The sequence below is a fragment of the Myotis brandtii genome, unplaced genomic scaffold (assembly GCF_000412655.1).
Source record: "Myotis brandtii unplaced genomic scaffold, ASM41265v1 scaffold4, whole genome shotgun sequence".
In the NCBI taxonomy this organism is placed as follows: domain Eukaryota; kingdom Metazoa; phylum Chordata; class Mammalia; order Chiroptera; family Vespertilionidae; genus Myotis; species Myotis brandtii.
Window position 1 is genome coordinate 1,473,682 of NW_005365371.1, and position 15,706 is coordinate 1,489,387.

Consider the following 15,706-nt stretch of genomic DNA (forward strand, 5'->3'; position numbering starts at 1 on the left):
GTTTTTCCTACTTCACAATGAACCATAAAATTTTCCATGGCATTAATTATTCTTGTACAGTGTCATATTCAATGGCTGGGTAGAGTGGCTCTACTGTGGATTATTTTGCCATTCCCCTGTGGTTGAACATTTAGGTTTGGTGTGATTTTACAGTATAGTAGAGCCATAGTAAACATCTTTACTCTTACCTTAACATTATTCTAGTCTGTAGCATATCAACTGTGTTGTGAGTACACATACACACTCATCCCTGGATGGCAAGGGCCCCGCGTCTTTAAGGAGCTGGAAAAGAGCACAGAGGACCTCCTCCTGTAAGTGTTCTGCTCAGATTACTGCTCAAATTCTAAATATTGGAGAATTAATGAGAAAATAGTTTTAGAGAGCACGGAACAGAGAATTTCAGCAGCCTGGGGCCCCTCATTGTTTGGTGCAGACTCACCCTAGTCTGCATTCGTTGCCACTCGCCTGTGCCTCCACACCTCGCTCTGCAACCTCTCTAGCCTTTCTTCCTCTGTGAACTCCCTCTTCACAATGGCCTAACAGCTCAAGGCCAACAGGCACAGACTCTGCTTAGGCCTCTGGTTCTTTCTCCCTACAGGCAGCTGGGGCTCCGCTTGGGACTCTGAAGGTGTTGTCTACAGGTAGATGTTGGGGCTACCTCATCTCAGCTTGTGGCACTATTATCAGATGCATTTTCAGTAGGGGTACTTCTCAGAAACACCATCTGGACCTGGAACCCACCTTTGTCTGGAACCCAGCCACATACTAGTAAGAGCAGGGTCGGGGGAGAGGAGCCAGGGAAGAAGGAATAAGGCCTGCTAGCTCCAGGCACCACCAGCACATAGAGATCAGTGTGGGAAGGGTGCCCATGATCATAGCCCTCTGGACACAGAAGGAGGATGCTAGTGCTCAGTCAGCTCACTCAGTAGCTGGTCTGCATCTGGGGAACCTGGCTAGGGGTACAGGAGCAGTTGGAGTGCTTGCCAAACAGCCCAGATTGGGTAGGGGAGAGAAACAATAAAATTCAGAGGAACCACACAGGTGAGTGTGAGCAGCGTGGCTTAGTGGTATGTAGTGGGAAGGTGAGGAGGCAGTTTTTAGCTGTTGTTTTCTGAATTTACTCCATTCACTTACTCATTTATTCACTCACTTGTTCATTGACATAATCACTTACCATTGAGCATCTATTTGCCATGCCCTATGCTAAGACTGCCAAGGTGAAGAGGGAAGAGGAAGGAGCGTTACGTTAATTTAGCATCAGCTATGTGTCTGATGCCTTCAAATAGATTTTCTCCTTTGATCACCACCTGTCAAGTAGGTGTTGTTATCTTCTATGAGGCAACAAATACTCAGAGAGGTTAAGTAAGTTGTCCAAGGGCACACAGCTACTAAGTGCTTACTCAGGGCTGTCTCTCAGGATGTGCCTGCCCAGGGAGAGCTTGCCATCTCATGCAGAAAATGGCTTTTTGAGCAAATAGTGGCCAGGCATGCCCGGCTGTGGCTGCTTGACTAGGAATACTTGAGAACCCCCTTCTTATTCTGCCATGAACCAGCTTCCAAGGATCTTTTGAAATAAATTTGCAGACCCATTTGGCTGGCTCTGACCCTGATCATAGCTCTCATGGATCCAGAAGAGTCAGGTTGTCATTCCTCTGCTGGTAGGGCTACAGGCCAGTCTTCAGTTTGGAAGACTTCCAGGAAAGGTACTGCCATGGATGGCCTCTATAAAACTCATTTCACATTTAACCTCAGTTCTCCTGGTCCTCAGGAACACCACAATGAGAGAGAACAGAACCACCTCTGGTTAAGCTTATCCTTAGAGCATAGGATCCTGTACACAGCCTTCATCTTCCACCATCTGCCTCAGATTCCTGTTATCCAAGCTAAGGAATCTAAACAATTTCTCTTCTCTAGTTACTTTCTGTACCAGCCCCATCAAAGTATTGGGTCCCAGCTAAACCATGAATGTTAGAAACTGGGCCATGAGTGAGGCAGATGCTGGGTGATAGGATCTAGTGCAGTGATGGCAAACCTTTTGAGCTCGGCGTGCCAGCATTTTGAAAAACCCTAACTTAACTCTGGTGCCGTGTCACATATAGAAATTTTTTGATATTTGCAACCATAGTAAAACAAAGACTTATATTTTTGATATTTATTTTATATATTTAAATGCCATTTAACAAAGAAAAATCAACCAAAAGTAAAACAAACTTATATTTTTGATATTTATTTTATATATTTAAATGCCATTTAACAAAGAAAAATTAACCAAAAAAATGAGTTCACATGTCACCTCTGACAGGTGTGTCATAGGTTCGCCATCACTGATCTAGTGGTTAGAACTTGAGACAAATGAGAGGGTCTCATTTTGACTTTGTTTTAGACCAGGGGCTCTCAACCATTTTGGGAGCCATCAATCCCTTTGAAAATGTGATGAAAACTAGAATTGCACAGTTTCTCTTATCAGAAAAAGAACGCATATGGACATACATGCAATAATTTGCATGCAGTTTTATGAGGTCCATGGCCTTCCCCAATGACACACATTTTTGAGGCAGGGTTAGGAAGCCTGCTCGGCTCACTGGTGGTCCTGGAATGTGTGGCTTAGTATGTCCTCTGGTGAGCAGTGTTGAGGGTTACCTAGGCAACCCTCCCAGCTCCTTGTTTTCCATAATTCTGGAGAAGGATTCTAGTTTCAAAAGATACTCGGATTATATGTGGTATTGTTATTCCTTCTTTCTGATTTGACGACTCAGACTCTCTCCTGATCTTGGTTATTTCCTAGTTTATGCTGGCTCTTGGTTATGCTAGGCCCACAGGGGAACTTCGTTACTTCTCTCTGGCAAATATTAACTCATCTCTGTGTTACTCTAGAGAGGGTCTGAGTCAGGGGAGGAAAATACCTTGTCTTAGCTACTCTTCTGTGTTCTCCTAAACCAGCTGGTGAGACCCCAATATTTACCAACATCCTGTCCAGTCCAGGACCTTGCTGAGGAAACTCTAATCATTTGCCTCTTCTGTAGTTATTGCTCTTTCACTTTTTAGATACTTTTTTTGGAGCTCAAGTTTTATTATCCCTTTGAGATTTTCTTGTATATATGTACCTCTATCATTATGTTACTTAGATGATATTAAAATTACATGTTGATGTATCTCATTCTCCCCCTAAACAAAATGTCACTTTAGGTAAAAAATTCTGCATTTTTTTATCATTGTACCCACAGGGACTGAAACTTTGTCTGACACATTGGTGCTCAATAAATATTTATTGAACTGAATAGGGAAATGTTTAGATAACCAAGGTAATAATTTAAGGAGAGATTTAAAAATTGCTTAAAACTCTAGACCAACTCATCTACCTCAGATATAGTCAAGCAGTTTATGCAGAAACCTCAACATGGTATTGGAGTTCATGCTGTCTCATTTCCATGGCAGAGGTGTGTGTGTGTGTGTGTGTGTGATGTTCACAGACCTTTCTTCCTTAGTTATTGCAGTTTCTTGAAAACAATACCAGAACAAGTACTTTTATTCTCTACGGTAATATCTCCATGTCTATGTCTTTTCAATACTTCTTCACATTTGTTTCTCTCCCTGATATATCTTAATGTCTGTTTTATCTTGGTCTTTCTCATTTGGTTCACATATCCTGGGGCAAGCTGGACAGCAGCCACTCCAAGTAGTGACTACACAGCTACTCAGGACCAAGGACAGCGGCACACATGTCTCTGAAGGGGATAAGGTGCTTTGGTTTCCTAAAGTTTATTCAGTAATATGACCTTTAGGTGTGGCCCTTCTCATCTGTAGGGTTACAGTTCTGCCATCTTTGTTATTACTTTGGCCCTCACAGTTCCCTGTTTGTGGTGGGCCTGAGCCCGGTATGTCGCTGTGGCATTGCTTCCACTGATGGGCATGGTAGTGAGGCTAGGGCAGGAATGGCACAGCTGTGGAATCAGAAAGCATGGAGTAGAGCAGGGAGAGCTCTGTGCTGGGGTGAGAGAGACTGCTCCAGGAGCTGCCCCTGAGGGTCTCCTGCTCTGAGCTCTGTAGTCGGCCCCCATTGGTGCTGTATGCCACCTACACTTGCATTTCAGGCCATGGGAAATGGGGAGGGGGGAAGCATTGGGAGGTGCTGGGCCATTGTATGTTTGGATGCCTGCCAGAGTGCCTTTCATAATGAGAGGGACAAAGCTGGCTTTTCACATCCACAATTTCATCTTGAACTAAAGTCATTATACCCCGATTAAATTAACATTAATTAAAATTAAAATGCTTTTGATGGGCACCTGGGGAAGAGGGCAGGGAACTGAGAGTGAGGGTCCCAAGGAGTGAGACTCTTATGTCTCCACAGCACATGCCTTCTGCCTCTGACTGCCTCTTCATTCTCTCTAAATATGTTGCAAAAGCAAATATACAGCTAATGTTCAAAGCTGATTCATATTCGTCACCGACTAATTCATCACTGGCTAATGTTCTGTGTTACTTTGAGGACCCATCTAAGAATAATGCTCAGCATAACAAAAAGACAATAAATCTTTCACCATCACCACCATTCATGAGCACTTTAAATAACCGGGTCAGTTAGCACAGAATCAGTTTAAAAAAGAAGTGATGGGCACATATAATTACTTCTGAAGTGGCTATTTTCTTGTGTCTAGGGTACACCGAATGATGTCAGCTTTTCAGAGGAGGGAGGGAGGATGAGTGAGCCTGTGTGTATTGCAGCTGAGGTCTCAACTCGAGCTAATATTAAATGTTGTGAAGAATAAACAGAAACGGTTTGCTCATTAGCTGGGCTTAGAGAGGTGTTAGCCACATGTGTAAAGTGCTAATTATTAGTGATCTTTAATGGAGCTAATTTAACAATGGTAAGTGTTACATATTTCTGCTCTTCAAAAGTAGCCCATTAACAATATATCTAATATTGACTTCAGAAAGTTAATATTGAAATTGGCCTCAATTAGAGTTCACAGGGGAGTGTGAGAGAAAGATGGGGGGGGCAGGTAGAAGTGGGCACAGGGAGGGGGCAGGGGAAGAAGAGGCACAGCTGTTATTAAGCTCCTTTTTGTGGAAGGCTCCATGGCACTGATGAGGAAGAGTCAGTCCTTGGGTCACTCATTACGCACCAGCTGTCTGCAGGCACTGGAGATGTGGAGGTAAGCACCCAGTCCCTGCCCTTGGGAGCGTAGAGTCTAGAGTGGGGTCCAGGTGCAGCAGGGGAGGTGGCATAGCAGTGATGTACCTGCCATGTGACATACAACTGGGGGTGGGGAAGGGCTTAGGGAAGGCTCCCTGGGGAAGGTGCACAGCTCACTATAGCACAAGGCAGAAAACAGTCACTGTGAACAGTGATGTTCAGATGCATGTCAGAACCGAGAGAGACAGACATTGCTTCTCTCTAGAGTAAAGACTGTCCAATCTGGCTGTCATTTCAAGTCCCTGGCTACTGCCTCACATTGCATGAGACCTCGTCACTTTGCTTAGAAAGGCTTAGTAGTTAGCATTTGCCAAAGAGGAGCCCTTGTTTGTTTGTTTTTCCTCTCCCCCTGTGCATTGAAATCAGGTAGCTGAGGCTCATAAATTTCCTTCTCTTAGAAGTCCCCTGGCCCAGTGTCCGGGCAGAAAACTCTGCTCCTCGGGGTGTGTCTCCTCCATGCTGCAGCTCACTCCAGGAAGGAGGACGCTGCCAAGGCTGGGTTGACATTTGTGGTGTCTGTGGTGAGAGACAGATGTGGGAGTTGGCCTCACAGTGGGTGGATGGATCCCCAGGTTGGGGAGAGGCAGGTGGTTCTCCTTACTGGGCTGTATGCTATGTTGCTGACACGAAGCTGCCCAGTCTCTTTTTCTGCTGGATTTATTCCTTTCTCTTAGCTTACACGTCCTATCTTAGTAGTAGTTGTTTTAACGAGAGCTCCAAGGGACATGTTTATAGTCACTGGAGGAGTTTTTCAACAGGCAGTTTCCTCAATAGCTCATTAGTGTCTGTAAACAGGAGACATTAACCTTCATCTGTGTGTGTGTGTGTGTGTGTGTGTGTGTGTGTGTGTGTGTGTGTATGTGTGTGTTCTTTCTCTCCAGTTCTTTCTCTCCTGCTCTTACTGTTTTCCTTTCATTCTTGTCACCTCTCTTTCCTTTTCTTGTGTTAATATAAAAAAGGGGGAAGGAGAGAGGGGAATGAAGATCATCACCTCTACCCACCGATAGGTTCCCTCCCATCTCCAGCTGCACTGACAGTGTCTCCTCCCAGGGGCTTTGCCCATCTAGTCCTTATGAGAAGGGACCTTCAGTGTCTTTCCTCTATTATTTAGTTAAGCATTGCACCTTCGTGGGGATCTTACATGAACTTCCTGCCTGCTACTGGCCTGGAAGCCTCCCAAGAGGTACCTCACAGCAAACCTTCCTCCTGACTTAGGGAGAAGATAAAAAGAGACAAAGATCCAGTGCCCTTGCCCTATATTCCAGCATCCAGCTCAGCAGGAGCCTCGTGTCCCATTCTCTGTCTCCTTGAAGACAGAGCAGGATGTGATGTGCAGGTTGGGGTCAGAGCCTGCTGGGTCCACCTCTGCCTGGAGTCATAGCCTTGCTCTGGGACCACATTCCACCAGCTCTGGCCCTTGCTCCTGGCGCTCTGAGTTTCCAAAGGCACTTGCAACCACATCTTTGCTGTTACCTTCCTCAGAGCCCACCCTATTAAGAAGTCAGGATCGGAGTGAGATCACCCCCATGCCCTCCTTTCTGTTACTTCCTAAGTCTGCTTTTCTGTTCAGCCAGCAAGCTCTCTCCATCTCTGGCATCCGGCTCACTGGCCCCTTCCTCTCTGCCTTGGCATGTGTTGCTCCCCACCAGAGCACCATTCCATGGCCCTTCCTTTATTCACAATCCAGTTCAAAGACCACTTCCTTGGGGAAGCAGCCCTGATGATTCACCTCTAACTATCATCCTTACTCCCGTCTTCCTAGGGTCTGTGCACGCTCAGGTTCAGTTCAGTGTTCCCTGAACCCTTTGCATGTGACCGGCACTGCACTAGGTGCTTGGGTAGAACAAGGGGCCAGATGTGGTCCTACCCTCAAGGTGTCAGGATGTGTTAATGGGGAGTGGAATGGAAACCCTGAAATGCCTTTCAGGAGTGATGGAGAACAAGGAACAGCCAGGGACATCTCAACTTGACCAGAGGTCAGGGAACCTGCACAGAGGAAATGGTGGGTTAGACAGAGTTTTAAGGGGCAGAACCAACAGAACCAAACAACTGAATCGATATTTGGGATGTAGGAGTGGAGGAATCTAGGATGCCACCCGGGTTTCTGTTTTGGTAACTCAGCGGATGATGGCACCAGCAATCAGGATGTATAAGATACAGGGCAGCCAGGTTGAGAGCAGGATGGAGAGGGTTTGTTAGAATCTTAGTTTCTTAAGTTGTGTCATATACAGAGTCTGGTAGCTTCCTGGTGTTGGGGAAATGGGTGCTAGGTATTTTATTAGGTTGGAGACTCTCAGAGGCCAGAAATTGGGTCTCCCCTCTGAGGAGAGAATTGCCTGACATGAGCAGTGCGTTCTTATGTGGAACTCCCAGTGGTGGGGACACCTCTCCTTCCTCTCTTTCCCTTTCAGTATTGCCCCTGTCCAGGGCTTTGTACCTGTGGGTGAGAGTGCAGGTGTGACAAAGAGGCATAAACCAACTAGCCCCTCTGTCCTCCAGGGCCAGCTCAGAGATGGCATCTTGGTCTATACAAATGATCAGTGACAGTACTATGGTACTGAGAGCAGTGAGGAAAACGGGTCGGAGGGTTGGGGTAACGGGAGAGATTTGTTGTGAAATGAAAATATTCAATGCATGAAAGAGTGGATGAATCTACCCAAATTCTGAGCAGTTTGGACAGGTATTATTCAAAAACATTTCTACTGCCCCCCCACCCCCAAACAAACAAACAAAAGCAAGGCATGGTCCAGTCTCAGTACCCTGGAAGGGGAGGTTGTCTATCTTCTGAATAGCATTTTTATTCTGGAGCTGAATCTGAGCGATGGGCTACAGGGTAATGGCTGACTCTCTGGGATTTCCATGGAGGAGATGGGAGGGGTGATAAACAGCACAAGATCAGACTTTAGAGGTTCTGTTTAGATGAGACTAAAGGATGCTTTTATCTATCTCTCTCTGAAGCCACTCTGGAATAGAAAATGTACCCCAAAGGTAAAGTGCATGTGAATCATCTGGGTTTCTTATTAAAATACAGTTTCCTGAGTTGGCAGGTCTTGAGTGGGGCCTGAGACTCTGCATTTTTTTTAAAAAATATATTCTTATTGATTTCAGAGAGGAAGGGAGAGGGAGAGAGAGATAGAAATATCAATGATGATGAGGGAATCATTGATTGGCTGCCTCCTGCACACCACCTACTGGGGATGAAGCCTGAAACCTGACATGTGCCCTGACTGGGAATCGAATCGTGACCTCTCGGTTCATAGGTTGATGCTCAACCACTGACCCACCTGAGCCGGGCAGAGATTCTGCATTTCTAGCAAGGTTCTTGCTGGCCGGTGATGCTTATTACTTTGAGTGGCAAGGCTGTAGGACTCACCTTTAGGAAGTCTTTCTTTTGAGCCCCCTTGTAATCTCTGCGGGTGATGCCCTATCTCTGATAATAGCTCCTTATCCTTTCTACATACCTGTCTGTCTCTGCCTGCAAGCCCCCTGGAGAGCAGGGTCTATCCCTTATTTGTCTTAGTATCACCAAAGCCTAACGGGAGGCCTAGTGCTTAATAAGGAATTGGTGAAAGAATGAATAGAAATAGAATAGAAAACTGTCCAAATTGAGCCCAAACCAAGGTTTGGCCTGTCGGGCTCTTGGACTTCTCTCCACTGTAAGCCAGGTTTCTTCCTTGCGGCAGACCAGTCAGTATTTCAGCGCTACTTTGCTGGGGGCTCCATGCTGGACACCACAAGGACAGGGTGGGAAAAGGAGGCAGAGACCTGAGCATTGGGGAATTCACCATCTCAGTGGTGGAATGGGGTTCAGGCCCACGTGAAGCAACGTTAGAACACTTACACAGTAACTTCTAAGTAAGTGCAAAGTAAGGGAGTGTGACTGAAAACCAGAGGAAGTAAAGAGCAAGCCATGGGTGTCCTGGCAGCTTGCACTTCCACATGCCCCACCTTCAGTTGTTTGTTTCTTCACTTGTTGAAATTGGGATTGCTTTCTGGAGGAAGTTAGCATGGAGCACAAGGCACCCAGCTGTCCTGGGGACTCACTGCCATCCCAGAGCCATAAAACCGTGGACAGGGACTGTGACACCAGTCCTGCTGTTGTGCATGGGGCCACGGAGAGGCTGGGAACCAGAGTGAGCATGACTGGCAATGTGTGTCATGGAGAATGGTGACAGGACAATGTGAAGAGGAACAGGCAGCAGCAATGTAAGCGGAACACATTTGGAGCGAGGCGTAGGCAGAAGTGGGGTTTGGAGAAGACCCATGCTGGAGATCCTGGGGCGATGGCAGTAGCAATCTTTACTTCCCCAATAGATGCAGAGCATTTCAACTTGGCTAATTAACGGGAACAGCAGGCTGGTAATTCTGCCAGCAGCAGGACATGAATGGTGTGGGATTGGCGCTGAACGCCAGCGGAGCATGCCTTTGTCCTTAAGAGAAAACACAATCCTCACATTGGGTCAGGTCCATGAGGGTGCCCTTACAGTAACACCAAGGGGTTAGGGGCTTATATTTCTTTTCAGGCTTTCTTTAGGGGTAGCAAGGGGCCTACTGTTTCAACAGGCTTTTATTTAAAGGGGAAGCTGGTGTATGGTTGGTCTAGAATTTATAATCTGTGCTAGCAAACATACCTTATATCAGAGGTCGCAATCGCGGTTCAGGTCTGCCTCACAGAATGTCTTCCATCACCTGTCTCCCATTTTGGTAACTTGTGCCTTGAGCATCACAATCCCTAACCTGATTCCTGGGGAAGAATGGGCTGGGAGGCTAGGGAAGAGTTGTTTTATCTTCAGAAAGTACACTGAATCTCATTAGGGAATTTGTTCCCAGTACTTCCTTTCAAAGCATATTGATCTGATCATCTGAGGATGTTAAAGGCTAATGAATATGAAGAAGAGATTTGGAAAGTCTCAGTGCTGAGTGGTACTCTGGAGATCATCTGCTCAGATCACCAGCGCTTGGTGTGACGGATGAGGCCATTGACCTTGCGCAAGTCACTTTAGGAAGGGTTAACAATTCATTCACTTATTTATTATTTCATCAAATATTTATTGACCATTTACTAGAAGTCCGCCCAGACGTGTACCTGATAGTGAAAACATGTCGCTCTTTGATTGGTCCTGTTTGAGTCAGCATTCAATGAACTTCCCCTTTATTACAGATTCTGACAGCTGGTTTTACAGTGGCCCTGGGGGGATTGATATGTAGGATCTTTAGCCGGTGCAAATAGGTTTTCTATGTGAGGTTACCAACTTCTGAGCTGCTGGGCTAATTAATTTAGCTCTACTTGGCCTTACCTTATACATATATTGTTGAAAAGGTATTTGTAATTCAATTCTGGCAAATGAAAAACTAATTTAAACCACTCAGGCAGCTTTTATTTAAAGAGACCCCGGAGCAACTCCTTTTGTAATGTGAAAAATCTTGTTATTGTTGCTGGAAATGATCATCCCCTAATTAAGGATTTTGTAGATTTGGACATTTTAGGGTTTCTTATGGTGGTACAGCCTGGCAGATTGCACAGCAATGGTCTGAGCCAGAAGGGGAGCACTCTGGCCCGGAAAGAGGAAGCCCTAGGAACCTTAGACCAGCCCATCCCAAGATACTGACATGTAGTGGAGCCCATGATTGCAAGCTGCTCCCTTCTCTAGGGTCCTGGAGCCTGGAGGGGAGAAGGAAGTGGTGGGCATGATGAGTGGGGTGTGAAGATGAGATTTGGAACTCCCTCTCCTTTTCCATGGGTGGAAACGAGGAAGGAGTAGGATGGGGAACCTTTTGCTTCTGTTCCAGCAAATTCCGAACTCTTCCTTAAGGCCTGGGGCTGTGTGGAATTAGAGTTCTCTTGTATATTTTAACACAGTAGGGGAGGAGAGGAAGAGCAGTGGAAAAATAAGACAGGAGTTTAGGAGAGAAGAGGGTTATGTGGATTCTTGTTATACTGTAAAATCTCATAAATTGGGGCCTTACTAATTTTGAACTTGTAAATAATCTGGAAGAAGACAAGGCTGAAGTTTAGATTTTTATATTAAATTTCTTTGTTTATCAGTGATTTTCAACCCTTTCATTTCATGGTACACATAAACTAATTACTAAAATTCTGGGGCACACCAAAAAAAAATGTATTTTTTTGCTGATTCAACGAAAAGTTGGTATAATTTTGATTCATTCACCCCAGATGCCTACTGTTGTGTTACCTGCTGTCATTTTTTTTTTATTTGACAATCTAAGGGAAAAGAGGTCAGTGCCCCTGACTAAATAGTCAGGTATCACATGTTTTAAAAATTCTTGTGGCATATCAGTTGAAAATCATTGTTGTATAGAAACGAATAGTGTGTCTGTTGATGTAGAGGAGAATGTTTTAAAACGGATGTATAGAAAAACATTTCCTGTATGAAAATACGCTATTTTGATGCAGAAGCATCCTTTTACACAAACAATTCATGTATTAATTAAAGATGATCCTTGTCTAGTTGGAGAAGCCTGATAAAATGCTTCCTCACCAAGGAAGCTGGAACTTGTCCTCATTGCATGAGGGTAAAAACAAACCAACCTGCGTATCTATTTGTTATTTCTATAATAATTCATCCCAATTGGTTCCTACTAGTGAGGTTTAATAGCTTTTCTGTGTTGAAAGATAAAATCAGAGCATAAAGATCTATAGAAACTAAGGGTAGAAAGTACAAAACAAGGCTTAGAATTTTATGCTGTTATTTTTTTCTATTGCCTATGGTTTCTTAAAGTGAGCCTTGCAGTGGGTTACTCCAGCATCAGGTAACTCCATAGGCCAACTTGTAAAGAAAAGCAACTGATAAATGAAAAGGCTCACTGTATTCATTTAGTGAAAAATGAACAAGAAGAAATAGGTGAAATTGTCAGAGACACATAGGAACTTTGTTTTGGATTAGGGTATGCCGTCTGACCAGGCAACTGGCATTCGGGGGATATATCACATCTGTTCTTTGGTTGAGTGTGCAGCGGGCTCATTTCCCTTCCCTGGGCCAGTGATCTTAATCCCCGTTGTTGTCAAAATCCCCGACATTTTTGGATCTCTTGAACTTGTCAGTGTTTAGGGGTTCAGACAGCCCTGAGTGGGACTGTCTTGCCCAGCACATTTCTTCCTCTGTAGATTGTTATATTTCCACTGCAGGGGAGTAAGCCAGGAGCAGAAAGGCATGAGGGGGTGTCCGTGGGCTCTGGTTCTGTCTCACTGAGCTCACACAGAGCTGCCTCTCTTCCGGGATCCCGCTGTGCCATGTCCCCTGTGGTGACACACAGCTGAGACCTGGATGTGGGCTGGCTTTCCCGGAAACTCCTTCTGGGGTACTCAGGCTTAATGACAGCGGCACCGTGGGTTGACCTGGGGTTTTGGGTGTGTGTGGAAGCTGGTTCCTGCCTTCCCCTGCATCTCACCCCTGGCTGGGTTGTCCTTTGCCTCCTGAGGCTACTGTTTCCCCAGGCACATGGTTATCTTCCATTCAATGTGAGCCCCGTGCCTCCCCCTACAACCCCCTAACAGGAACTCAACTAGACCCCAGAAAGGACTTTTCAACAGAGAAGCAGTATGTAAGCAGAGAACGAATTGCTGAAGAAGGGAATACATTTTCTTCCCAGGAAATTGGTGTCTTCCACCCCCTGCTTGTTGAGGGCTGACGATGGCCACTTTGAAGGGGAGGGAGAGAGGCATGGAGAAGGGTATCACATTCAACTTCGATTTCCATGTGGGCATTTTTTTGTGGTTTCCTTTCTCTGTTCAAAGAATGAAGACTCCCAGTTGCTGTGCCACATAGAGGAAAGGCAAAGAGAATTATTTAAGGCATTGTGGTTCCTCTTGATATTAATGACTCTGTTCAGTAGATATTTGCTGAGTGTTTTCTGTGTACCAGACACTGGGCTGGTACTAGAAGTGGACCCTCTCCTGTTCCATTGGGCCGGGCTATAGGGCCTGAACAAGACATGACTTTCTGGCCCCTGGTGTGGCTGGGAGGCTGAGGGTGGGGCCCAGGGACTCCGCCACCTGGCCTCTTTCACCCTGATTCCTTCTGTCTTGTTGTCCCACAGGTTCTTTTCGGAATGATGGTTTGAAAGCTTCTGATGTCCTTCCCATCCTAAAGGAAAAAGTGGCCTTCGTTTCCGGTGAGTGTCTGTGGAACTTTTCTCTGCGATGGACCCAGAGAAGCTGTGTGTGTGTGTGTGTGTGTGTGTGTGTGTGTGTGTGTGTGTGTGTGCTCATGCACGCTTCTTTGTGGGTTAGTGGGAGAGAAGTGCAGGTAGACTGGATGCTGGGAGCAGCTGCTTCCTCTCTATAGAGGGAGGCAGAAAGAGAAGGGGGAGCTCTGGTCCCAGCTGGGTGTTCTGGAGGATGCTTACAACCGCAGGTGGGTGCCCCCACCTCACACCCCACCCCACACACATACACCTCACCCTGTCCTTGCTCCCAGGCCCATCGGGCCCACAGGAGCCACTGAAGCCCCTCAGAGAGAGGCTCCAGCTGGAGGGGTCTGTCCATGTCATAATTCCCAGAGGTTTTATTTGGTTCATCTCTGAATGGGTCATGGACAGGATATAAAAATTTTCTGTCTCCTTTTTTAAAAAAATATGTTTTATTTATTTTTAGAGAGAGTGGAAGGGGAGAAAGAGAGAGAGAGAGAGAGAGAGAGAGAGAGAGAGAGAGAGATGAGAGAGACACATCTATCAGCTACCTCCTGCGCATCCCCTACTGGGGGTTGAGCCCGCAACCCTGGGCATGTGCCATGACTGGAAATTGAACCTGGGACCTCTTGGTCCATGGGATGACGCTCAATCCACTGAGCTCTATATCCTTTTTATCTGTCTCCTTCTTATCTCTCCTTCCTGGCAAAGGGAACTCAAGTGAGTGTTTGCATCTATTTATTTTTCTGAATAGTGACTTCCAAATATTTAATTCTGGCATCTCTCTCCAACCCATCTTGTGCACCTGGACCTTTTAAAGTCTAATTCAGGGGTCAGCAAACTATAGCCTGTAGGCCAACCACCTGTTTGTTTTTTTTTGTAAATAAACTTTTATTGGAATGCAGCCATGTGAATGTGTTTAGGCAGTGCATTAATTTCCTTTTGCTACTATAACAAGTTGCCAGAAACTGGATGGCTTACAATAACAGAAATTTATTTATTTTTTCACAGTTATGGAGGCCAGAAGTCCAAAAGCCGTTTACTGGGCTGAAATCAGGGTATCGGCAGGGCTATGCTACCTCCAGAGCTCGAGGGGAGAGTTTGTTTCTTGCCTCTTCATCTCTGGTGGCTGTCAGCATTCTTTGGCTTGTGGCTGCATCATTCCCATCTCTGTCTCCATGTTCACAGTGCCTTCTGCAATTCTGTCTATGTCAGACCTCCCTCTGCCTCCCAATGAGGAAACCTGTGATTGCATTTAGGGCCCACTCTGATAATCAAGTATAATCTTCCCATCGAAAGTTTCTTAACTTAATCACATCTGCAAAGATTCTTTTTCCAAATAAGGTAACATTCACAATTCCCAGGGATTAGGGCCTGGTATGTTTGGGGACAAGTCTAGTGAGAAATAGTTCCAGCAGAGATAGAGGGCCATAAGCCTAACATATTTACTATCTGGCCCTTTAAGAAAAAGTGTGGCGACTCCTGATGTAATTGAAGCCAAACTCTAAGGTGCACCAGCACCACTCTGGGTGGCAGTTCTAGGGCTTCATGCATACCTCCTGGATCAGAATCTCTGGCATGGTTGGGGGATGGCAAAGTGAAGAGCCCAGGATCACATTTAAAGAAACCTGCTCAAGTGCTTAAGCCTTGTGGACTGACTTTGCTTCTGGATGATCCTGGTCATCTACAAGGAGTGGCAGCAGAATCACAGGGAAAGAGCCAGCACTGTCCCACCGTGCAGGGACTCCCTGCACAGGCAGTGCTGGCCTGGCTGACGGGTCACTGCCAGAAGGGAGGGAAGGAGGGGAGGGGGAAGGTAACCAAGCAGCAGGTGTCTCCCACCTGACCAGAGGGAAGAAGCAAGTCCAGTGATTCAGAGTGTTGGGACGGGAGGTGAGACAGAGTATGAGATGCGAGTATGGAAGCCTTTGCAAGCTACTATGTGCATTCCGTATTACTATGACTAGTACTGCTGCTACTAGGATTTCATTATTGTTGTTGCTGTTAGAGGAGCATTACCAGGAAGCTGCCTGTCCCATCAGTGTTAGGTGCTTGTCTGTCTGTTGGGTAGTGAGCCCCTGTCCCTGAAGCTGTTGAGTGAAACACAGGCTGATCCCTTGGCAGAATCATGTGGCAGCGATTTTAGTCAGAGTGGAGACGGGGGTAAGGCAACCTCCAAAGCCTTTGCAAACTTGCATCTGAGTGCTTGCTGAGCACGAGGGAAGATATTGAGTAGAAGTCCTAGAGGCCACTGGGCAGTACTTGCCTCTAATTTCTGCTGCTGACCATCATTTGGCCTCCCAGGACATGGCCCACAATCCCCTGGGGAGCCCGATTGGATCTTTTCCTCTTCTTTATGGCCTG

General features: G+C 46.0%; 1 protein-coding gene across 15 annotated transcripts in view; it reads left to right on the forward strand.

The window, feature by feature from the left end:
* The window catches only part of KALRN (kalirin, RhoGEF kinase), a 586,523-nt gene that overhangs the window by 111,641 nt on the left and 459,176 nt on the right, over positions 1 to 15,706 (forward strand). For all 15 annotated transcript variants that reach the window (XM_005873113.2, XM_005873115.2, XM_005873109.2 and 12 more), the window contains exon 2: positions 13,253 to 13,327. In XM_005873113.2, the coding sequence (XP_005873175.1) occupies positions 13,253 to 13,327 (75 nt within the window). The remainder of the gene's footprint in view (positions 1 to 13,252; positions 13,328 to 15,706) is intronic.